This window comes from Myotis lucifugus, unplaced genomic scaffold (genome assembly GCF_000147115.1).
Source record: "Myotis lucifugus unplaced genomic scaffold, Myoluc2.0 scaffold_37, whole genome shotgun sequence".
Taxonomy (NCBI): Eukaryota; Metazoa; Chordata; class Mammalia; order Chiroptera; family Vespertilionidae; genus Myotis; species Myotis lucifugus.
The window spans coordinates 226,262-249,354 of record NW_005871085.1 but is presented as its reverse complement, the minus strand read 5'-3'; the positions used below and the strand labels follow the sequence as shown (position 1 = coordinate 249,354).

The 23,093-nt window shown below is 49.8% G+C and overlaps 2 protein-coding genes across 2 annotated transcripts in view; both read left to right on the top strand.

Annotated features, from left to right (window-relative positions):
* The window catches only part of KDM4A (lysine demethylase 4A), a 38,212-nt gene extending 22,474 nt beyond the window's left edge, over positions 1–15,738 (top strand). The window contains exons 10-19 of the mRNA XM_023752683.1: positions 2,866–3,047; positions 5,228–5,432; positions 6,100–6,176; positions 6,874–6,929; positions 8,538–8,646; positions 9,056–9,241; positions 11,333–11,503; positions 13,825–13,944; positions 14,222–14,314; positions 14,442–15,738. Of these exons, the coding sequence (XP_023608451.1) occupies positions 2,866–3,047; positions 5,228–5,432; positions 6,100–6,176; positions 6,874–6,929; positions 8,538–8,646; positions 9,056–9,241; positions 11,333–11,503; positions 13,825–13,944; positions 14,222–14,314; positions 14,442–14,582 (1,340 nt within the window). The 3' untranslated portion in view covers positions 14,583–15,738. The remainder of the gene's footprint in view (positions 1–2,865; positions 3,048–5,227; positions 5,433–6,099; positions 6,177–6,873; positions 6,930–8,537; positions 8,647–9,055; positions 9,242–11,332; positions 11,504–13,824; positions 13,945–14,221; positions 14,315–14,441) is intronic.
* Positions 15,739–17,835: 2,097 nt separating this feature from the next.
* Positions 17,836–23,093, top strand: part of ST3GAL3 (ST3 beta-galactoside alpha-2,3-sialyltransferase 3) — a 167,106-nt gene continuing 161,848 nt past the window's right edge. The window contains exon 1 of the mRNA XM_023752809.1: positions 17,836–17,995. The gene's annotated coding sequence lies outside the window, so the exon portion shown is untranslated. The remainder of the gene's footprint in view (positions 17,996–23,093) is intronic.

The window sequence follows — 23,093 nt, the reverse complement described above, 5'->3', positions numbered from 1 at the left end:
GAAGGATGGCCTCCTATATAAACACTACTGTGATCACACCTAGGAAAATAGACACTAACTCCATAATAGCCGCCAGTCCTCCGTCCATCTTCATTTTTCCCTGCCTATCCCCAAAATGTGTTTTATAGCTTTTCCCCTTTAAACCAGTACAATCCAAACTAGGGTCACACGTTTGGAAGTTGTGTTTCTTTAGTCTCTTTTAGCCTAGTGTGCCCCTCCCCACTGAAATTTTTTTCATGTGAGGCATAACCTTCAGTGAAATGCACACGTTTTAACTGTACAGCTCAATGAAGTTTATATATGTAAACTGTAAACCTTTGAATCCTGCAGTTTTCACATAACACAGTGAACATTTCTCTACATCATTTAATATTCACAAACGGGATGATTTTTGGCCACTTCATGGTTTTGTAAACAGAACAGATGTCGGTGCGTTAGCTTTTCTCTTGTGATTGTGAGGCTGTTCTGCTTCTTCGGTCCTATCTTGGTCACTCTTAGTTTGGCCAGGATGCAGACAATATCTGTGCTTTGGGTTGACACCATGGTTCCTGGCGGGGCCTGAGGATGGGGCTCCTGGGGTTGATTTTAATTGTCTGCATTGGCTTCACGTTGCTCCGATTTGCTCCTTCCCTGAGGTCACACTCATGGCAGCTGCCAGATCCCCGTAAATTAAACATGACTATAAAGGTGGACTAGATGGCGGTTTATCTGCACTGAGCCCTGAGCTGGAGCTGCCAGAGGGAACAAGTGGATGTGCACCCGGTGCACCGTCTACCAGAGCGTTCCTGGGCTGCTCTGCACGGTCTCCAGGGCCTCTTGGAAAGCACTTCTGTGTGGGAAGAACCGCGAAGGCCCTCGGAGGGGCTGTAGCTGGGATTGCTGTGCCCACACAAGGGGAGGTGTAGTGATCCCATGAGGCCCTCATGTGGGGCTGGCACAGCCAGGCTACTGTCAGGGGCTCCATACGGGGGCCTTTTTTTGAACACTTACCAAAGAGGGGCATCCCGATTATTATTTCTCAGACTTCCCTCACTGGGGGAGCACAAGGAGAAACACTGGGCATCAGTTTATTGGGGATTGGCTGCTGCTTCTGGCCATGATTGCCCTCATTCATCATGTTAGAGTTATAGGGCTTCCCTTACCTTCTTTTCTCTGTTTTGTTTGTTTTTTAAATATGTTTTTATTGATTTCAGAGAGGAAGGGAGGGGGAGAGAGAGAGAGAGAGAGAGAAGGAAACATCAGTGATGAGAGAGAATCATTGATCAGCTGCCTCCTGCACACCCCACACTGGAGATCGACCCGCAACCTGGGCATGTGCCCTTGATAGGAATTGAACCCGGGACCCTTCAGTCCACAGGCCGACGCTCTATCCACTGAGCCAAATCGGCTTAGGGCTCCTTACCTTCTTGACTTTATTTCTACTGGGAGCAGCTAGTGTGCTATGCCATCTTCTTTCGATGATTTAGGGGAACTGGAAAGTGTGCAACTTGTTTTGTGAGCAGTTTTTTGTGTTCATTCAGCGTGTGTCCCTTTCTTTTGGGAAGATGTGCCCAGAGGGGATTTCCTTTGTAGGCAGTACTGAGGCCCGATGAAGTATATGCTCTGCTGTCTAGAGTAATGAAGAGATATGCCTTGTTATCTAGATGAGGGGTTGTGAGGGACCAGATAGTAAGTATTTCAGGCTTTGTGGGCCTCATATCTCCGTCACATATTTTGGTTTTCACCCAACCCTTTGAAAATGCAAAAACAGCCCTAACCGGTTTGGCTCAGTGGATAGAGTGTCGGCCTGCGGACTGAAAGGTCCCAGGTTCGATTCCGGTCAAGGGCATGTACCTTGGTTGCGGGCACATCCCCAGTAGGAGGTGTGCAGGAGACAGCTGATCGATGTTTCTCTCTCATCGATGTTTCTAACTCCCTATCCCTCTCCCTTCCTCTCTGTAAAAAATCAATAAAATGTATTTTTAAAAAAAGAAAAGAAAATGCAAAAACAATTCTTTTTTTCTTTTACAAACACAAAGGTGGTTTTTTAATTAGAAAAGAAATAAGCCTTATTTTATTTTATTTTATTTTATCTTATTATTATTTTTTTTTATTAGAAAAGAAATAAGCCTTATTTTAATACAACACCACCATTTGTGAGCACAAACAATTCTAAGCTCCCTGAGTGGGCTGGATCTGGTTCATTGCCAGCCCCTGGTCTAGACTCAGGTGTTACATCCTGCAGCTGGGACAAGGCTTCCTCTTGGACACACTCTGCCTTCCTCGGAGGCAGAGCCAGCAGGGTTGGTGAGCCCGTACCAGAAAAGGCAGAGAGCCCACTGACCTTTCCAGAGGGAGCCGGAAAGTTCTGACCAGAGGCAGTGATCTAAACACTCATAAGCCTTGGCATTTCCCTGTTTTTTTTGTGGTTTTTTTTTTTTCTCTCTCCCTCTCCCTTCCCTGTTGTTTTTTATCCTTGTTTCCCTTCAGTGCAAATAGAGAGAAAACTTGAAAGGTAAGGACTCAACATGCTGACATTGGAGGCAGCAAGTAGCACGGTTTCTAGGCAGGGTTTCACTCCGCTGCCCTTGGGCAGAGGGGTGAGGGCGGGCAGCCGTCCGGCGGGGAGAGCAGGCGGACTTCTGCGCCAAGAGGGAAAGCAGAGACCCTGAACGGTTCTGGCCAGAGAAAGGGCTGCTGCAGGCAGGACTCCCCGCACCGTCACCCAAGTATTGACACTTTATTGAAAATCACTTCTGCCCTTTGCCTTTATCACCGTAGGGTCTTGGGTTTAGTCCACACCTGGGACCAAGAGTCCTGGCTGAGCTCATGTGCTCCCCGGCAGAGCCGCAGATGTGCTAACTCCTGCTCTGCTTCCTTCTCTAGAGACATCTGAGCAGCTGACCCCCGAGGAGGAGGCTGAGGAGACAGAGGCCTGGGCCAAGCCCCTGAGCCAACTATGGCAGAACCGACCCCCGAACTTCGAGGCCGAAAAGGAATTCAATGAGACCATGGCCCAGCAGGCCCCTCACTGCTCTGTCTGTATGATCTTTCAGACTTACCATCAGGTGAGCCCACTCCATCCCCTCTGTTTGCCGAGGACCAGCAGTCAGAGGGAAGGAGGTTTAATTGTGGGCACACAGCTTGTCACTGGCGCCTTGGGAAGGCACGCTTTGCTGGTGTTCTCCGCCCCTCCACGTGCCGGTCATCGTTCGTGGGCAGATAACCCGACCATGCGAGTCTTCGTGGGAGAGTGCTCTGGAGAAGAGCTGATGATGGGGCTTAGGGTGGGGGTGCCCCGGGCACGCACACTGTTTGCAGAGGAATCTGCTCTTTCGTCATCATTCTAGTCAGTGATTATTCCTTCCAGGTGGTTTGTAGTCCTGACTAGTCAGCCTGGAGGATGAAGTGTTTCTTTAGTCTGGATTTCAGATGAAAAGCCAGATCCTCTCCTTTCCTGTCCCATTTCCACAGTGGATATTGGCAGTAGTGAAAAGGAGCTTGGGAGGGTAGGAGCAGAGGGCTTATGGGGGAGAGGGGGTGGGTAGGTGCTGAGGCTGAGCTCGGCTGTGCCCCTCCCGCTCCTGGGCATTTGATGGCTTCACCGTTATGGGTCTCTCTGGATCCAGCTCTCAGAGGCCAGGAAGGCATCCACAGCAGCATGTCCCAGGTGACCAGCTCCGTCTTGCCGGGAGCCGGTCCATCCTTGCTGTTTCAAGGGACCTGGCATATATGGCATACTGTTCTTAATATGTTTGCTCACCTTCTTGGCGCTATGTGTTTTAACCAAGGTCACCTCTCCGAGAAAGGTTGTTTCCCCAGGTAGGGATTTTTCCCTGAAGTTAGGGAGGGGATAAAACCCCTTAACTAAGTGCCAGGCGGGTAGTTAATCACTTTAACTACAAACAATCACACTTAAGCTACATAATCTTTACTCCCTGGAATGGAGATAAGAAACACCCTAACCTTTGGAATAGAGATTGATAGGATTGGAATCAACTGGTATAAATACAGATGTAACAAGACAACAGAACCTAGAAACACAGAACCTAGACTCAGAACCTAGAGAGAGAACCTAGGGAGAGAACATGACAAAAGATCCTGGACAGAACCTGGCTACAGAACTTGGCTGGAGAACCTAGACAGAACATGGCGGGAGAACCTGGATAGAACCTGGCTGGAGAACCTGGAGAACCTGGCTGGAGAACCTAGCGAGAGAACATGGCACCAGAACTTGGCTGGAGCTCCTGGCTAGAGGTCCTGACTAGGCTGCTGATCAACTGAAGGCTGTCTCCGTGTCATTCCTTCTTCGCCGACTCTGTCCACACCTTTGGGGACCTCTGGACCTGCTGGGGTTGGACCCCAGCACCGTCTCAGCTGTGACCTGCCCAGGGTGCCATGTAAATAACCAGTCTTCCGATGGTGGTTAAAGTGGAATAGCTGCCACTGAGCCTGGCAGGGCGCCAGGTTCGTGCTTGCCAAAGAATGGAACTTCAGACCAACACATTTTGGGTTGAACTCACTGCTTCTTTCCATTGATGAAAAGCAAAACAAAAAGGTCTACGTGTGCCTTTGCCTGTGAGGTGAAGTGAAAGGCCTGCTGTGCTGTCAGCAGATCCACCGAGTGCGGCTCACTTTCATGAGTGGCGTGGGCTTAGGGATGACATGTTTCTGGGTTCCATCCTTGCAGTGGGGGTGATGGTGCCACCCAGCGGCAGAGCCGGCAGATATTTGTAGTCAGGATGTTTGCCAGGAGAAGTACTCGGACATAATGCTTTTCTGAAGGGCCCCCAGGCGGGAATCGCAGGCTTCCCTGCAGCGCAGGTGACCTGAGGACATGGACCACCCGGGAAATCAGTGCTGGCCCGTAGGGGGCACCTGCTCTGGGCTAGCTGCCTGGGTGGGGCTGCTGTGTGGTGCAGCACATAGGGGAGCCCGCAGTAGCAGCCTTGCTAACGTCTCGGTGCGTTTTATTACCACTTGGTTTGGGAAGATTGAAATCCCAGTTGCCTCTTACCTCGCTCCCGTTTCCCAGTTGTTCCCGAGGGGCCTTTGTTTGGTGCTGCTGTGAGAAATTGAATTTGAGTCATTAGAGGTAACTTCAATTAGCAGCTCGGGGATAATGGCTGTGCACCCGGGAGCCACAGCCACAGTCATATCAGTGAGAGAGCCAGCTTCCTGCTGACGGAGCAGGTGGAGGCCCAGGGCGCAGGCATGTTCACTGAGGTGTGCTCTCGCTCTCTCGTAGGTTGAGTTTGGAGGCCTCAGTCAGAACTGTGCGGATGCTCCAGATTTAGCCCCCCAGAAGCAGAGGACCAAGCCATTGATTCCAGAAATGTGCTTCACCACGACTGGCTGTAGCACGGACATCAACCTCTCCACCCCGTACCTCGAGGAGGATGGCACCAGCATCCTCGTTTCCTGCAAGAAGTGCAGTGTCCGGGTCCACGCCAGTGAGTGCCTCACCTTTTCCCCGTGTCCGATCCGGGGGGCGTGGGCCTGCTCGTCGAAAGTCCTTGTCCCCATTGGCTTCTCCCCTAGCCTCCCCGTGGCCTCCCCAGTCCCCCAGGCTCCCAGAGCAAAGATTGCTTGTTGTCCTTGGGGAGTTGGTTATGATTGGGTTTGAGTTTCCTGTGACTCCGGGTCTGTGCTTTCACAGCCGGCTCTGTGCTGGCCTCTTGGTTCACTTCCTGGGAGGGATTTGTCCTCACTCCTCACTAGGTGTTGGAACCAGTGAATCTACAGTTTCTGACCGTTTGAGGCTAAACCTTAGGGCAGGGGTCCTCAAACTACGGCCCGCGGGCCACATGCAAATACAAATATTGTATTTGTTCCCGTTTTGTTTTTTTACTTCAAAATAAGATATGTGCAGTGTGCATAGGAATTTGTTCATAGTTTTTTTTTAAACTATAGTCCGGCCCTCCAACGGTCTGAGGGACAGTGAACTGGCCCCCTGTTTAAAAAGTTTGAGGACCCCTGCCTTAGGGGCCTTGCTGGAATTCAGGGGTTTCTGTAAAATTTGGTTGTAGCTTTGGGACGTGCTGTATAGAATAGAGTTGCAAATCTTCATTCTGACTCTGGCCTCTGGGTTTCATTTGCTCACCTCGGTATCCCTGTTAGGTTGCTATGGCGTCCCCCCCGCAAAGGCTTCTGAAGACTGGATGTGTTCTCGATGTTCAGCCAATGCCCTGGAGGAGGTGAGTGCGCCCACACTGTTCCTCTCTTTCCTGTGAGACCTGGGGCCCGCTCAGGGTCAGACTATTTCCTGTGGACTTCCTCTCCCCAGCAGTCTGCACGGGGCCTGGGACACAGCCCTGTTAGAGCGAGGATTCTCAGAGTAAATCGCCGTGACAGTGAGATGGGTGCTGCCCACCCATGGCAGGGCCTGGGTGGAATCTGGAAGCTGTGTTTGCTCTGTGGTGTCAGGACCAAGTAGAGGCCCTCCTGTGGACGAGCCCTAACCCCCTTTAAAGAACTTAGCCACTGGGTTCGAGCACCAGAATGGGGCTCGGATGGTTCACTTTCTAGCTTTCTCTTCATCACCGCCCCCCCCCCCCAAACCTGGCAGTACCCACATAAGAGGCAGTCAGAACCCCACAGTGCCTCTGATTTGAACAGGGTGCCCTTCGTGACTTTGCTTATAGTTGTTGTTATTAACAGTAACAGCAAAGAGGATTATGTTAAGTCAAGCGAATACTTGGTGCACTTTAGCCCCGAGTGGCCTCTCCGTCTTCCTCCAGGGAGTCCTGGTTACAGGGCTGCGTGGGCGAAGCCCACATGACACTTGGCTGCTTTCTTATGTGGAGGCTGCAGCTGCCCAAAGGAAGTCGAGGGGGAGCAGACTGGGTGTTGATGACTTGGTGGTAACCATCCCCTCCCCTCCCTTCTTGGCAGGACTGCTGTTTATGCTCATTACGAGGAGGAGCCCTGCAGAGAGCCAATGACGACAGGTGAGCTTGCGAGCAGTGTCTGAAACGTGCAGTTCCGCGGCAGCGTGCGAGGCACTCGGGCAGTGGCTGCTCATCAGAATGACTGAGGAGGTTTGGAGCTGGAGTAGCGTCTTCAAGACTAATTTAGAAATGATATGCCGGGGGAGTCAAGAAGTCCCCTCTCCAAGTCCATCTTCCCATGTGAGGAAGAGCTGTGAGCAGCTCCTTGGCAGGTGCTAAGATGGACGCTCGAGGCCGAGAGGATCCTGTTGAGATGGTCGCAGGGCTTTGTGGGCTGGAAGCGAGGGCAGTTATTTTGTGGCCGGGCCGGTGCGGAGGTGCCGCAGCCACGGCTAGTGAGCGCTTTCCACAGGCAGGCTCTCCCTCCTCACACCTCCTGTTCAGAATGAGGGCGAGTGTCCTTAAGGAGGAGAGGGGGACATTGAGGAGAGCTCAGCCAGGACTACTCACTGCTGAACCAAACCTGCAGAACTTTCTGGCCTTAGCCCGGAGCTGGGCTGCTCGGCTGTCAGGGGCCCATTTTCACTGAGCTGAGTCTTTGTGCTTGGTCTTCGCTTACTTGTTCTGAGGTGAACGGGGTTTGGTGCACGCAGGTTGGTGGGCAGCCAGTGGTCCATACCCTGCTTCTAGCTAAAGCCCTGTGGGAACTTGGAGCAGCATTCTGTCCAGCCTCCTGCCGCACAGGAACCGCCTTCGTGCTGTTCAGATGGGCACTGCTCTGCTTGCTGCTCCCACTCCTTTAAAGGCACTTGCTGGCATTACTTGAGGTCATCATGTTCCTCACAATTCCAAGATAGCGCCACTAAAGTCCTTCCGTATTTGGAGTGGAAATGGCTCGGCTTGAGCTTTGCACCTTCACTTTATAATCCCTGTTTGGCCCTGTAGGGCCATGCAAAAAAATCTGTTCCACTCTCATATAATAGCCCTGTTACAGAGCAGACAGCTCCATGTAGTCCCAACTACCACTGTCTGTGGTAGGTTTCCACCTGGCTGATTGTAAGTGCTTTCACCATCTTCATTCTCATCTTCGGGCACGACAGTTTCCTGTAATGCCCAGAACTTACTTCACCCTCTGGGGATGTCTGTTGAACAGACCTGTCGAGTAAGTGGGTGCTTGGGCCAGACCTTAAAGAGTGAGTCTGCTGTGGATGAAGGAGCAGAAGGAAGAAAGAGGTCATTTCAGCCCAGGGGAGGGTTTGAGCAAAGGCTGCAGGGGAAAGCTGTGAGTATTGGCAGATGGGGGCACAGTTGGAGATCATTTGAGGAAGCACCCAGGTCTTAAAGTAAAAGAGGTGTAGCTAGAGCTCTCTAATTTATTCTCACTTCCCCAAACCTGCCACACTCAATTAGCTCTGCTAGTTGTGCAACAGATTGTGAGCGCGTTAGTGTAGAAGAAGTGCAGCCCCGTGCTAACCCAGGGCAGACCTGTTTCCACACTCATTGTGGAGACACTGTGGTTCTTACCTCATGGGGTCCCAGGAGCCTGCTGGTGGAGTTGGAGGTCATGTTGGGTGAGGGCGGGAGTACCGTCTGCGGGCCAGCCTGAGATGAGGAGGCCGCAGGGCGTTGGAGCCAGACGTGACTGAGGTAGCCTTTCCCTTCTGGCAGGTGGGTCCATGTCTCATGTGCTGTGGCGATTCTGGAAGCGAGGTTTGTCAACATCGCAGAAAGAAGTCCAGTGGACGTGAGCAAAATTCCCCTGCCACGCTTTAAGCTGGTAAGGAAGACAAGATGGGCCTGCAGACTCCACATCCTCACTCTGTTTCCTAGTCACTTAGCGCTTCTGAGGGCAATCTCTGCTCAGCCAGTGGCCAGCCTTTACCCCTTGGTTATTTTATTTTAATTTTATGTTTTTTATTTTATTTTTTTATTATTTATTTTACTTATTTTTTTATACCCCTTGGTTTTGGCCAGGGTTTGTGATACTCACCCTGTGGTTAAGGTACTTGATGAGGAACCCAGAATCAGACAGGAGATCAAGAGGGTGTGTGCGCCCCCCTGTTTGGGAAGGAGGTTGACTCCTGCTGGCCTGGCTCTGCATTGGGGTGGGGCGGGGGGGCGGGGTGGAGATAGAGGAGACTGCATTGCTCGTTCCTGGGATCATCAGCTTGCTTCCTGTGTCGTAGAAATGTGTCTTCTGTAAGAAGCGGAGAAAAAGAACTGCTGGCTGCTGTGTGCAGTGTTCTCACGGCCGTTGCCCAACTGCTTTCCACGTGAGCTGTGCCCAGGCTGCAGGAGTGATGATGCAGCCGGATGACTGGCCTTTTGTCGTCTTCATTACCTGCTTTCGGCACAGGATTCCTAATTTGGAGGTGAGGGAGGGTGCCATTCTAGAAGCCTCTTGACAGTTTCCAGGATCATTTTCTCTGCAGGCTGTTCGCTTATTGTGTCAGCAAATATTCCTCAAGCATTGTGCTTTATGAAGAGCGCTAATGAGGAAGGCATTAAGAGATGGCCCCCGTCCATCTCTACTCCCTGCCTGGCGCTTCCTCATTCAGTGGCACCAAACTGCTTGTGGTTGATTCATTCTGATCATCTGTTTACTTGTTTGCCTCTCCTCCAAGATAAACTCCTTGAGGTCCAAATTTTATTAATCCGAGTGTCCCTACTACTTAACACAGTGTCAGGGACATAGCAGAAGCTCTGTAATGTGAACTGATGGGGAGCGCTTCCAGCAGTTAACCATCAGCTACCATACAGGGGAGATTTTGAACTTCTCTAAATGTTGAAGCTCAGAGAACGGTCCATGTAATTTTAGCTAGAGGAATTTCATGGAAGAATATGGGTAGAAAGTAGTGTTTGAAGTGGGTCTTAAACAATAAGTAGTAATTGGGTGTGGGAGGGCATTCCAGGCTTCAGAAACGGAACAGGTAAGTCTCAGGAGAATGAATAGGTAAGACTGGTCCTGAGCCCCTGGCGGGGACAATACTGAAGGGTAAGCAGCTCTGTAGGGTGAACGCCGAGACTCTGTAATGCCATTAGACGAGGAGAACTGTTCCAATATTATGATATTGAGCTACATTTTAAAAATTTGTCAGTCTGGATAGTTGTGGATTAAAGGAATAATAAGACCTGGAGTCAGGGAGACAGACCAGTTAGCCTAGGAGAGACATGAGGTCTATAATGGGAACATATAGGTAGAGCTTTGGGGTCACATCTAACCCTTTCCCTCTACTGAAGTCCTGTTGGCTGGCTGGATTCTCGTCTTTCATAGAAGCATTTTTTTTCTGAGCATGAGTGGTGGTCTGCGGTTAGTTAGGGTCTTAGGAAGATGGAAAAATAGTTGATGTAAGAATGAGACTCTGGAGGAGTAAAAGCCTGAGGTAGCATTGAGTCCTGGCTCTGGGAGGGAAGTAGAAGTTTTGTTGTGAAACAGGGTAGTGATTTTGTGGTTATCAGTTGCACTTACATCCTTAAATGGGTGGCCTTAGGCTGCTGATGCTGTGAGAAAACGGGGGTACTGTTGAGTATTTCTTTTATTAATTCATTCTTCACATATTTATTGGGCATCTACTACATGTCATGAAACAAGTAAACTTATATCCAGTGGGGAAAGTACGATGGATAAAAATGAGGCAGGATGAGGGGAGTGGAAGAGGAGGTCGTGAGGAATGGCATCAATAAGTTGACATTTGGATGTGCGGGAACAGCATGCATATAACTGGGGAATCGCATTTCAGGTAGAGGGAACAGCAGTGCAAACACGCCAAGGTGGAACATGCTTGGCACAGGTGCTCCGCGAACAGCAGGAAGACCAGCGTGGGCAGTGCATGGGCAGTGTGGGGAGGAGTGGACACGAGGCCACAGGTGCTCTGGGAGCCCATTTACGTCAAAGACGAGTTGAGAATGAGAAGGGTGATGTGCAGGTCCCAGAGACGGCAGGGCACTTGCACTGAGAGCCACTGTCGTGTGCAACCGAGGGCGTCCAGGGAAACGCAGTGTTTGTGCCCTCGCGGCGGGGCCGAGCTAGTGCTGAGGTCTGTGTGGAGCACTGTCGGGGGGCCCTGGGCCTCGGATCACCTGCTGGATGCCTACGCTGATGTGTTCTTGAGTGGTGTGTGTTAGTAGGTGCTATTTGGTCAGTTCCTGCCAACAAATAGGGAAGTCAGAGGAGTCTGTTCAGGGAGTTTGGGATAAGACAGTATGGTATGAAGATAGTTGTGGACTAGGATCTAGAAAAAAGCTACATTTATACAGGCAAGTAGGATATTAGTCTCTTCCATTGTCCTAGCTGGGGTGTAGATATCTGGAAAGACCTGTTTCAATTCCCATCTCTTACTCCTGTTTACTGTTTCATTCCTTTGCTATCTTTTCCTGGTAAAGAGGGACCAGTTGATTTTGGGCCCCATTTGCCAGACCTATCAAGTCCATGTGGGAGTAACTCAAGCCTCTGTTTTTTCCAGCGTGCCAAGGGGGCCTTGCAGAGCATCACCGCAGGCCAGAAGGTCATTAGCAAGCACAAGAACGGCCGCTTCTACCAGTGTGAGGTGGTCAGGCTCACCACCGAGACCTTCTATGAAGTCAACTTTGATGATGGCTCCTTCAGCGACAATCTCTATCCTGAGGACATAGTGGTAACTTCTGAAAGGAGCCTCTTGGGCAGTTTGGGACTGGGGTATTTCTAGGTCCGGCTGGGAGACTGGTTGTGGGCCTTCCTTTTTTAGTCAAACGCATGGTTTCATCAGTTGGGCCCAGAACAAAAAAAGCCTTTGTACTGTACTGGTCTTTCCATGCAAATGAACTTGCCTGCTGCTGGGATACAGAGCTTCCTCTAGCACAGAGGTGGGAATGTCTGGCCTGCGGGCCGCATAAGGCCTGCGAAATCATTTGGTCTGGGCCTGCCAAGGCTTTAGACGGTGAGGTAATTAATTGTTTGACAAAATATAGCAGGCTAATTTTTTAAGTTGATAATTTTGTATGGCCTGTGAATGATATAAATATCCAAATGGCCCTTGGCAGAAAAGGTTCCCTGCACCTGCTCTAGGAGCTCATAGGAGTCAGCATTTTCTGCATTTCTCTGAAACATGCTTGTATTTCGGTCTAAACTACCCTTGAAGGCATTCTGCCGTGAGGGGGCCCAGACTTTGGGATCAGGCCCGTGTTCATGAACCAGCACCATTGCTTAGTAGCTGTGTGGATTTGGGAGAATTACCCAGCTAACTCTCTCTCTTTTTTTATTTTTTTAAAATATGTTTTTATTGATTTCAGAGAGGAAGGGAGAGGGAGAAATAGAAACATCAGTGATGAGAGAGAATCATTGATCTGCTGCCTCCTGCATGTCCCCAACTGGGGATGGAACCCGAAATCGTGTACTCTGATCAGGAATTGAACCGTGACCTCCTGGTTTATAAGGTTGACGCTCAACCACTGAGCCACACCTACTGGGCAGCTTTTGGGGTTTTACAGCAGAAGGTTTTGGGGCTGAGCAGAAACTGCTTGGAGACACCTCTGGCCTGCTTATCTCATCAACACCTGAGACACAAGCCCTGCCTGGACCCAATCCCAGCTTTCCTGGCTCAGTATTCAGGACTTAGTTCAGGTTTCCCCTACCCCTGCCTTGCTTTTTCATGTGTTAAACTAAGCATCAAGGTAGTGGGACCGAGCCACTCCTTTTAACAAATCAGGTATTTTCCCCGTTTATGCCACATTAGCAATGCAGTTACTAAAAGCACATTCATTAGTTATAACAAGGTAGAAAGATGATAGTAACAGTGTTTATGGGAATAAAATAGGGTTGATTTATTAAGCTCTCCAATGTGCCTGGCAGTATGCTAAGTGCTTTACGTCAAGTGTTTCTGTCAGCTCTCATACCCACTCTGAGAAGTGGGTGGTATTATCTCTAACTTACAGACAGTGATCTCGGGACTCTCCCTACAAGTTACTGAGGACCTCAAACAACTTGTGTTTTGTGGGTTATGTCTATCAGTATTTACTCTATTAGAAGTTAAAACTGAGATTGATTGGTTTGAATTAACCTATAATGAAAAATAACTTTCTTTTCTTTTATTTATTTTTTTTAAAGTTTACTTATCTTTATTGTTGAGGGTAAAAATAACTTCCTTTTAAAACAAAAATATTAGGAAGAATGCCATTTTTCTATAATTTTACAAATATCTTTAATGTCATGTCTTCATTGCATTGCAATTTATTGCTTTGGTTAAAATATGTGAAGAAAATTTAGTCTTGCAGACAAATGGAATTGGAAAGGGGAGGAGTATTTTACTAGCCTTTCAGATAATTGAATCTGAAAGCAGGTCAGTGAACTTTGCATGTCTGTTACATTAAAGTCCATTGGTCTGTCTGTACTGAGAATGGATCTCTCACCTGTGCATGATTTTATAACATTATACATATTGGTGCAATGGGCTCTGCAGACTTTTCCAATGTTAAATTTTCTTATACACTCTCAAAATCACATTCATTTGTATAACTAATCTCAGAAAAATCTTTAAATTTTGGGAAGCTTCAAGCTCAATTTGGTGATAAAACTTTACTGAAATTCTAATTTGTGTTTGAAAGCTTAGATTTTTGTCATTGGCAATACTTGATACTGTCAGTTGTTTTCTTTTGAAGTGGCAGGTTCACTTCATTCATTTTCAAGATGTCTGCCAATACCCAAGTCTGAATACGTTTGTAACCGTAACCATAGTTAGTTGCTCTGTCATTTTTTCAAGTAAAGCTTATGTTCCATGCAATGAGCAGCTGCTTCAACTCACAACTCAGTTACACAGTATTTTCCCTTAAGACCATCATCATGCCTCGGCGTGAGCAAGTGCCTTGAGTATTTCCACAGGAGCAGGAATTCGTCCTGGTCTATTCTTTCCTGAGGTAGATGGTGGTTACCACTGTGCTCAGATGGACATCCTTTCACTCTTTTCTCTTCCTGTTCCCTCAGAGTCAGGATTGTCTCCAGTTGGGTCCTCCTGCTGAAGGGGACGTGGTTCAAGTGCGGTGGACAGATGGCCAAGTCTATGGAGCCAAGTTCGTGGCCTCCCACCCCATCCAGATGTACCAGGTAGCCAAAGGCTTGGGGGTTGGGAGAGTACCTGATTAATTCAGTGTTTCCTCTCGGGCCAGAGGTGTGTCTTTGCTCTTCAGAGAGCTGAGGGACTCAGGAACAGTCCTTTCAGAGCTAGGGGCTGCCCTGTGTCCAGTCTGCCAGCTGTGGCTTCAAACATGGCAGTCCTTCAGTGTTCTGATTTCTTCCCATGACGGCAGGAAATGGCCAGTGTGCATGGTGGCCCAGAGAGAGAGTCAGGGATATCTTAGCAAAGCCTGTGTTTCCTTGGTAGGTGGAGTTTGAGGACGGCTCACAGCTGGTGGTTAAGAGAGATGATGTATACACGCTGGATGAAGAGCTTCCCAAGAGAGTCAAGTCTAGACTGGTGAGTGTGTTCTGTGTGCCCTTGGTTCCTGACGGGGGGAAGGGAACAAGGCAAGGATGTGCCCTTTGTTTTTTTCTCATGGCGGTTGGCCACAAAGGGCTCATTTGGCTTGCCTGTTCTTCTGTAGTCAGTAGCCTCAGACATGCGCTTCAACGAGATTTTCACAGAGAAGGAGGTTAAACAGGAAAAGAAACGGCAGCGAGTTATCAACTCAAGATACCGGGAAGATTACATTGAGCCTGCACTCTACCGGGCCATCATGGAGTAGGTGCTTCCAGGAGCCAAGAGATTCCCAGCCACCAAGGCGAGAACACTCTGGAGGTTCCAAAGCACAGCAGACCCTTCGAACTCTGAAGTCTCTAAAATGAAGTTGTAAAATGCAAAGGAATGAAATAACCAACCGCATCGTCTTCTCACCCCACCCTCATCGCATTCACCTCTAGTGAAAGGATAAGCCGTTCTTGGACTTGTGGCAGCAGCCGCTGAGCTCCCACCGAGGGGCTGAGCACAGGAATGCTGTGGCTGCATGGTCTCTAATGGGGTCGACTCCGCTAGCTGGACTGGTTGCCCTGTTCTCGGCCTAGAACTTAGTTTCCTAATGATCACCTGCACCAACTAGGAAGAGGTGCTGGTGCTTGCTCCCTCCCTTCCCCCTTTTGTATTTATGTGTGTGTGTGTGTGTGTATGTATGTATGTATGTGTGTGTGTGTATGTATGTATGTGTGTGTGTGTGTGTGTGTGTGTGTGTGTTTGGTCTGGACCAGCTTTTGCCAGCCCCTGGCCTTTACTTCCTTCCTTTGCCTATCCAGGGCAAACAAAATGTGAAATTCTGCCCTCAGCTGAGCTGAATAAGGGCCCCTGGGGTTGGCTGGAGATGGGTGTGGCTTCTGTCCCTTGAACTGCCTCAAGGGAATGCTGGCAGAGCTGCAGTGTTGCGATACTAACTAAGGAGCTAAGGCCACCTCTCTTCTGTCCCCTCTTGAAGAAGAGAGGGGTCACATGGGTGTGTGCCCACATCTCTCTAGACACAGAGCCCCTGTGGCACAGTATTAGAGGGTGTGGGTGGGGAATACCATGCAGGAGGATCTTAATGATGGAAGCAGGCAGAGCCTGGTGGTGATTCGACAGAAAATTGCAATCAGTGTGGGAGCTGGGAGGGTTAAGATGAATTGGGGCCATTGATGGCCAGGGGCAGGTTTGCCCCTGGTCTGGGGATGGGAGGGAGTGGACATGGGGGGGGTGAGGGTGGGGCTGGGGGGCAACACTGAAGGGGTTAAACAGGATTTTGCTCCTCATGAATTTGTTTGCCTGGGCCCAGGATTGGAGGGCTTCACACCTGTACCCTGTGTATACAAGAATCAGATTTATAATATTTCCCTGGTTTTTGTTACTTATGAACGCTATAAACCAAATTATTTTGAAAACTGGTGCATCACCTTGTCCTTAGCAATAACATGTCTTGAGCAGAGGATTGGCTGTGTCTGCCCCCAGGAGCCGGAGTGGCCCAGAGTCAGGCTGAGGGTGTGTCTAGAGCAGTGGTCGGCTAACTGCGGCTCGCAAGCCACATGCAGCTCTTTGGCTCCTTGAGTGTGGCCACGAAGTTTCAGTCGCACGCGCCCGCACGTGGTATTTTGTGGAAGAGCCACACTCAAGGGGCCGCAGTTTGCGGCCGCAGTTTGCCGACCACTGGTCTAGAGGCACAGGCTCTGGCGCAGGGCCATGTATTAAGAAGACTCAGTGTGGAAAGATCTAGGAAGCTGTCGTGAACATGGGTTCCTCGTCAAGTTCTGGTGCTGTAGTGTGGTGGGACGGGGACAGAGGCACCTCTGGCCTGAGTACCCGTTGTTTCCCCCACTTAGAGGTTGGAAGGAGGAGGAGTAAAGGAAAGACCAGACCACCACTCAGCCTGTAGAACTGAATTTGATCTCTCACTTCTGGCTCATTTCTTTGAGCTGGTCAAGTTCATCCCAGAATCTCTGTTCCATACAAATTGTGGAGCCAGCTGGAAAGGGAGTACATTTTAGGTGCTAGAAGAGCAAGGGACTTGACCCCCAGAGGAACCCCAGGGGGGTCTTGAAACTGCTCTGAGCTGTCTAGTTGGTGAGAAGCTTCCCTGCAGGAAGACCTGGTCCCTGTGCCTGGTGGGCCCCTGAGGTCCAGGTGGACAGGGAGGCGCGGGGAATAGGTGCCGGACCTGGCACAGCACAGCTGCTCTCGTTGGTCCCTGGGTGGCCTCTCGGTTCCATGGCCAGTCCAGGTGCAGGAGAGGCGTGGGTCAGCTCAGCAATTCTCGGTGCTTCTCTGGTCCTGGGGCTTGGGAGGCGGCTGCTTCCTGGGGTCTCATTCTTGGGCGCGGAGCAGCAGGTTTCAAAGACACTATTCTATGCCAGCTCCCGGAGGTTGGCCTTTTTGTGCAGCACCCAATGATTCCCAGGGGTCACTGGTAAGATGGGCAGAGGCCAGCCTGGGGAGCAGTACCTTTGGAGAGGAACACTTCCTCAGACTTGGCAGGGTCCCACCACCTCCACGGCCGCCTTCCTTCGAGCACCTGCATAGCTGGGATTCTTGCTCTTATCCCAGCAGAGTTCTTATCGATTTTTCTAGAAAGTTCATGCTTTTTATTTTGGTCAGCCTGGTAACGACGGGGAAACAAACGATTAAAGGGGTAATGAGATTTTATTTAGATCACACACAGCCTGCAGTCCGGAACTCCCTCACTGTGCCAGCCTGTCAGGCAGGCTCCTCCTCCGAGGCCTGTTTGCCAGGGCAAACTGCCTTCCTTTTAGGATTTTTGGGTTGGCAACCAAGGATTGCAGCCGGGCCGTACCTCTTCCCACCTGCCGGGCTGAGGGAGGAGTGGGAGAGGGCTAGGACCTCCAGAGCTGCAAAGGCTAAACGGACTGGGACGGGACGGGGCGGAGTGGTCCTGTCCCCCGACAAAATCTTTTTGCGAGGCTCTGAAACTGATGGTACTGAAGCGCAGCTTGGGAACCCCGTCCACTCTCATCCCACAAGATGGGGCAGGGTCGCCCAGCCCCTGGAGGTCCAAAGCCTCGGGCCTCGGGCAACACTGGCAGCGTTCCTCGGCGTGGAACGCCCGTGGCCACCCGGCTGCGCCCACCGCGCGGGTGAAGAAACAGGCCCTGGGGAGGCTGGGTCGTGCCGGAGGCCAGCGAGCCCTGCGGGCACCAGAACGCGCGCCGCTGGGCAGGGAAACCAGGCAAGAAGGAAGCCTCCAGCGGGACGTGCTGCTGGGGCGCCTGCCGAGCGCGGACGCCGGCACCGCGACGCCCGCCTGCAGCCCCGCACCGCCCGCATCCCCAGCCCCCGAGGAGCGCGGTGGGCGGGCCGGGAAAGTCGGGGCTGCCGTGCCATTGGGCCACTGGTGCCCGTGCCTGCCCACTGCCCGGCCTGCGCGCGCCGATTGGCCGCGGACGCCCGACTCCCGGCGAGGCGCTGAGGCGGAGAGCGGGATTGGTGGTCCCGCCGTCCCCGGGTCGCGGCCGCGCGCTCCGCCTGGCGCTGCGTCCCCACTATGGCGGCGCCCATGCCGCCCACCGTGTCCCGGGCGCCCTCCGGGGTCCCCCGCGGCTGCCGCCGCCGTCGCCTCCGCCGTCGCCTCCGCCTTCCCGCCCGCGACGGGCCGGGCGCCGCCTCCCCGCTGCCGTCCTCTCCGCTGCGGTAAGGGCCCGTCCTGCGTGCGTCGGGGCGCAGCCGCCACCGCAGCTAACGGTCACCGAGCTCCCCGCTCTCCCCTCCCCCGCCGTCCCGGGCTGGGCCGGGCGCGGAGCCGGCGCGCGCTAACGCTGGGGAATAATGAGGTCCGGGTGGGCCTGGGGGTTCGGGCGGGAAGACCCGTCCCTGGACGGCCACCCCGGGGCTGCCAGGCCTGCGGGAGAGGACGGCTGACCCAGACCGAACGGCCTGAGGTCATCGCGCGCGAGACCCCGCCGCGCCGCGCACCTGGGCGCGGAGGGAGGACGCGGTCAGGCCGGCCAGGCGGTGGGGAGGGGAGGGAAAGTGCAGGGCGGCCGAGCGGGCCTCGGCGGCGGACGGGGAGGGGCTCGGTGCTCATGCCCTGCTGGCACCAGGTGTTCGGGGGCCGGGGCCAGTTTGGTCGGCACAGTACGCTGCCCCGGCTTCCTCTCCTGCGACACTTCTCCCCGCTGTTGACTCGCTCGCGCTTGCAAGAGGAAATGTCTTAGTGATGAGGTTTGGTTAGGACAGTATCCCACGAATATTTTGGATTCCTTTTTACAGCAGGGCTATTTTTATAATTCCTTAATGAACTTTATTTCTATTTGTGTTTCCCTGACACGAGGAAGGAGTGAAACGGAATTGAATCATTGTAGTTAATTGAGAGAGGGACCAGGGAAGACAGCTGTTACTTTGTTAAAACACAATGGATACACCTTGAATGATCCATACCAGCGATTTTCAGCCAGTGTGCGGCAAGAACTTTTAAAACATGTAAAACATGCAGTAACTCACTATAGAGTCAGGGGTACCGACTCTTTTCCCTTAGGCTGTAAAATAACAAAGGACATCAGCCAACACATCCGGTGTGAACGAATCAAAATGTCACCATATTTTTTTTTTTTTTTTGGTCTGATCAGCAAAAAACATAACATTTTCTGGTGTGCCGCAGAATTTTAGTAGTTAGTTTATGTGTGCCGTGAGATGAAAAAGGTTGAAAATCCATAATCTATATATATATATTTTAGCGAGTTGAACAGGAAGGTGGGGAAAATGCACTTATTAGGATTCTGAAAGTAAAATAATCAGCATGGAAAATTCGGTTATTTCTAGGTCATAATCACCCTGGAGTGATGATCACTGAACTGTGGTATACCTTCAAGTCAAAAGGATTAAAAGGAAGCTGGCACGAAGATTTATGACAAAATGATATTTTCAAATAATCTCTTAAGGCAATAGCAGCTCCTAAGATTAAAGACTAACTAAAGGACATTTTGAAGTATTAAGTGATGAATCTCTCCATTTCACATGTCACATGAGGAAATAAGATGTGCATATTCTTAGAAACCAATTGATTTTGGATAATCCATAGTGTCTATTGAGTATATATTGGGTGCAAAGCAATACAGATGTGGGGAACTCAAGACTTACTCTAATGGGCCTATAAGTTGTGGGAATAAAGAGCACACTGGAAATTGGTTGAGTAATGATATGGTCTCTAGGATTCTGAGGCAGTGGATACTATAAGACTGCAGGAAAAGGAGTTCAGTTGAGCATGGGTGGGAAGGCCTGGGTGGATGATGAGGAAGGAGAAGCGAAGAGATGAGAAAGTGAGGACGGTAGAGGATGGAGGATGGTGGAGGACGGTAAAGGCGGCAGGGGAGAACCTGGAATGCGTGTGGTGGTTCCAGGGAGTTTCCTGTTGGAAAAAGCAGGCTGTAAGATAGTAACAAATTAAGAGGCAACTTTTCCTAGATGGAGCAAAAGATAAACAAGTAGTATTTACTTCAGATGACGCTGGAGTCAGCCATTAGAAAAGAGCGCACCACCTTATTTGCCTTGTGACTTTGCTGATTCACCTCAGCCATGTGGAGTAACAGTGCTCTCCACTACTCGGGAGTCATACTTCAAGAACCATTCTTGCCTTTTTTCTCCCCCTGGGTTCAGCTGGTTGCTGGGTCTTTTTTTCTTTCTTTCTTTCTTTTTTAACCCTCACCGGAGGATATTTTTCCATTGATTTTTAGAGAGAGTGGAAGGGAGGGGGAGAGACACAGAGAGAGAAACATCAGTGTGAGGGAGACACATTGATTGGTTGCCTCCCGAGCCTGCAACCAAGGTACGTGCCCTTGACCGGAATCGAACCCAGAACCCTTCAGTCCATAGGCTGGCGCTGTACCCATTGAGCCAAACCAGCTGGGACGCAGAGTCTTTTGCTACTGCCTCTGCACTATTTCTGGCATCTGCTTCTTTCTGTTCCTCCTCTCATCACACTGATTTAGGGCCTTTGATATACCATTCCCTTGAATTATTGCAGAAACCCCCTAAATTGTTTTCTTTCTTCCCATTCATCTTGTGTACTACCATCACTTCCCCAGCTAAGATTTAATGGCTCTTTACTGTCTGTTGAATTAAGCACAGACCAAGCCTGGCATGGGCAGTATGGGTAAATTCATTTTTTTTTGCCATTCCCTTAGATTTCATTATATTTTCCAGATCAGTGGAACTGTTTGCTCTTTGTGCTCTATATCTTTGCTCATGTTGCTTTTTCTATCTTAAATGACCCCTTTCAATCTCTAGTTGTTGGTTCTCACTCATGTTTCAGGGCCATTTGATAAGAAATTTCCTTTGTGAAGCCTTTCTGTACTCTTCTCCCCATCTAGATGTGACTTGTCTCTCGTTTAAGCCATTATAACACCAGAGTCTGCCTTTTTTTGGCACAGTTGCCAATCCCAGGCTGAAGTTCTTTCAAGACATGGGTTGTCTTCTTTCTCATCTAGCACAGTGGTTTGTACATAGTAGGTGTTTGGCCAATATATTTTATATTGAATATAGCTTTGAACCAGGATGGCTGCAAAGAAAAATTCTTTGTACCAAAAAAATATTCATCATAAAATCTGCAAATAAAGTGACTTGTGTGAGAGAATTGCTTCCTTAGAGATCTGGTGTATTGGTTTGGAGCCTGGGTTAGGCTGCATTAACAAAAACTTCAAGACTTCAGTGGCTTCACAGAATAAAAGTGGACTTCTCTTTCAGTCCACATGTCCCACACGAGTGCACAGGGAGCTCTGCTCCTCACAGTCACACGGACCCGGGCTGATGGAAACTCCATTTGACATGATATTTCCATGATAATTTTGAAAGATGGTGCTCAGGGTAACTGGCTTTTAAAGTTTCTGTCCCAAAGTGGCATATGTCACTTTTATTCACATTTCATTGGCTGACATGGCCATGCCTAACTTTAGATTTAAATTATTTTTAATTTATTGATGGGAAAGGAAGAGAGAGGGAGAGAGAGAGAGAGAGAGAGAGAGAGAGAGAGAGAGAGAGATTGAGATTGACTGATTTGTTGTGCCTTGACCAGGAATCAAACCCATTTCCTTGGCATATCGGGATGATGCTCAATCCATCTGAGCTACTTGGCCAGGGCTGGCCATGCCTAACTTAAAAAAGCACAGGGAGTTGCAGTCTTGGCATGTGCTTGGGAAGCAAAGAGCCAGGAATGATTTGTGAATAGCACAAATGACCATTACATCTCTATGGGTATCATGGCTCATAGAAGATTAGAGGTAGCAAAAGCAGATTGGCTACTAGAGACAAACTTTGACAGTAGCCAGAAATAATAGCTCAACTAGGCATGGGCATGAGGGTGGATTGGGAACTCCATTATGAGCATTATACCTGCTCACAGGATACAAGGGCAATCTGTGATATCCCAGCGCAGTCATTCCTAAGGGGACACTGTTTCACAGCATCCTCTGTGATGAGCACAGGAATGGTCATGAGGCATCCACAAAAGTTAAATTACATTTAAGATATTCAACTTAAGCCAGGGCAGGCCGGTGTGGTTCAGTTGTTGAGCGTCGATCCATGAAACAAGAGGTTGCTGGTTTGATTCCTGGTCAGGGCACATGTCTGGGTTGCAGGCTCCATCCCCACTAGGGGGTGTGCAGGAGGCAGCTGATCAATGATGTTTCTCATCGATGTTTCTACCTCTCTATCCATCTCCCTTCCTCTCTCTCTAAAAATCAAATAATACTAATAAAAAAAAGCCCGGAGGTGTGTAATAACTTGAGATACATTTTCACTTGAATGGTTAACATCAAAAGGCATCTTTCTTCAACCTTATTGGTTTAACTGGGTTCAGTTGAGTCTATCCAGTTTTGATAACTGGGGGGGAGATTTCACTTTTGATGAAGAAGAGAAGCACAGGGTGCTCTTTGGAGCCTTGGTTCAGGAGATAAGACCTGTTTTGAAATCTTGGCTCTGCCACCAATTGTCTGACACTGAGCAAGTGCCTTCTTCTTGAGCCTGAGTTTCCTTATCAATGAAATGCAGTTAGGAGGATTCAGTGAGTTTGTTTATGTAAAGCGCTTCACACAGTACCTGTCAGAGTAGGCACTCATGATCATGCTTATTGTCATCATCAGCAGCAGCAGCAGGATTTGAAGAAACTGAGAAATCAGGTAAGGCGACTCCGGGGATGTAGGTAGAAGGTCCCCCCAGGGCTTCCTACCGTTTTTTCCCTTTTTTGGATAGCATTCTTGCCATCTAGCTTACTTTACTTAGTTGTATATATGTTTGTGTCTCCCACTAGACTAGGCACTCTTGTCATCCCACAAATATTTATTGAACACAAGTTCTGTGCTAGGCTCTATGCAAGGTCCTGGCATGATAAACATGGAAGGTATGTCCCTGGCCTCAAAGACCCTATAGTGTGGTGGAACCAGAAGCCAGTAAAGTAGCAGTTAGAATACATTGTAACAAGGGTGTTTGTGGGTCCTGTGGGAATCTCCTGTATTCACACTGGGAATATAAATAATGGTTTTTCAGAAGTTCACACCTAACCTCAGTCTTGAAGAATCACTAGTTATTAGCTGGGTGGATGTGGGTTTAAAAAAAGGCTTTTCAGACAGGAAACAATGTATACAGTGGCCTAGATACACAAAAGAGTGACTACATCCTGAAGATGCTTGAATAGTAAGAGATCAGGCTGTGTTTGGGGAGTGTGTGGAGGCTGCAGAAGTCAGATCGTGAAGGCTTTGTAAGTCCTGGAGTTACAGCTCTGTGTTGCAGATGATCAGGA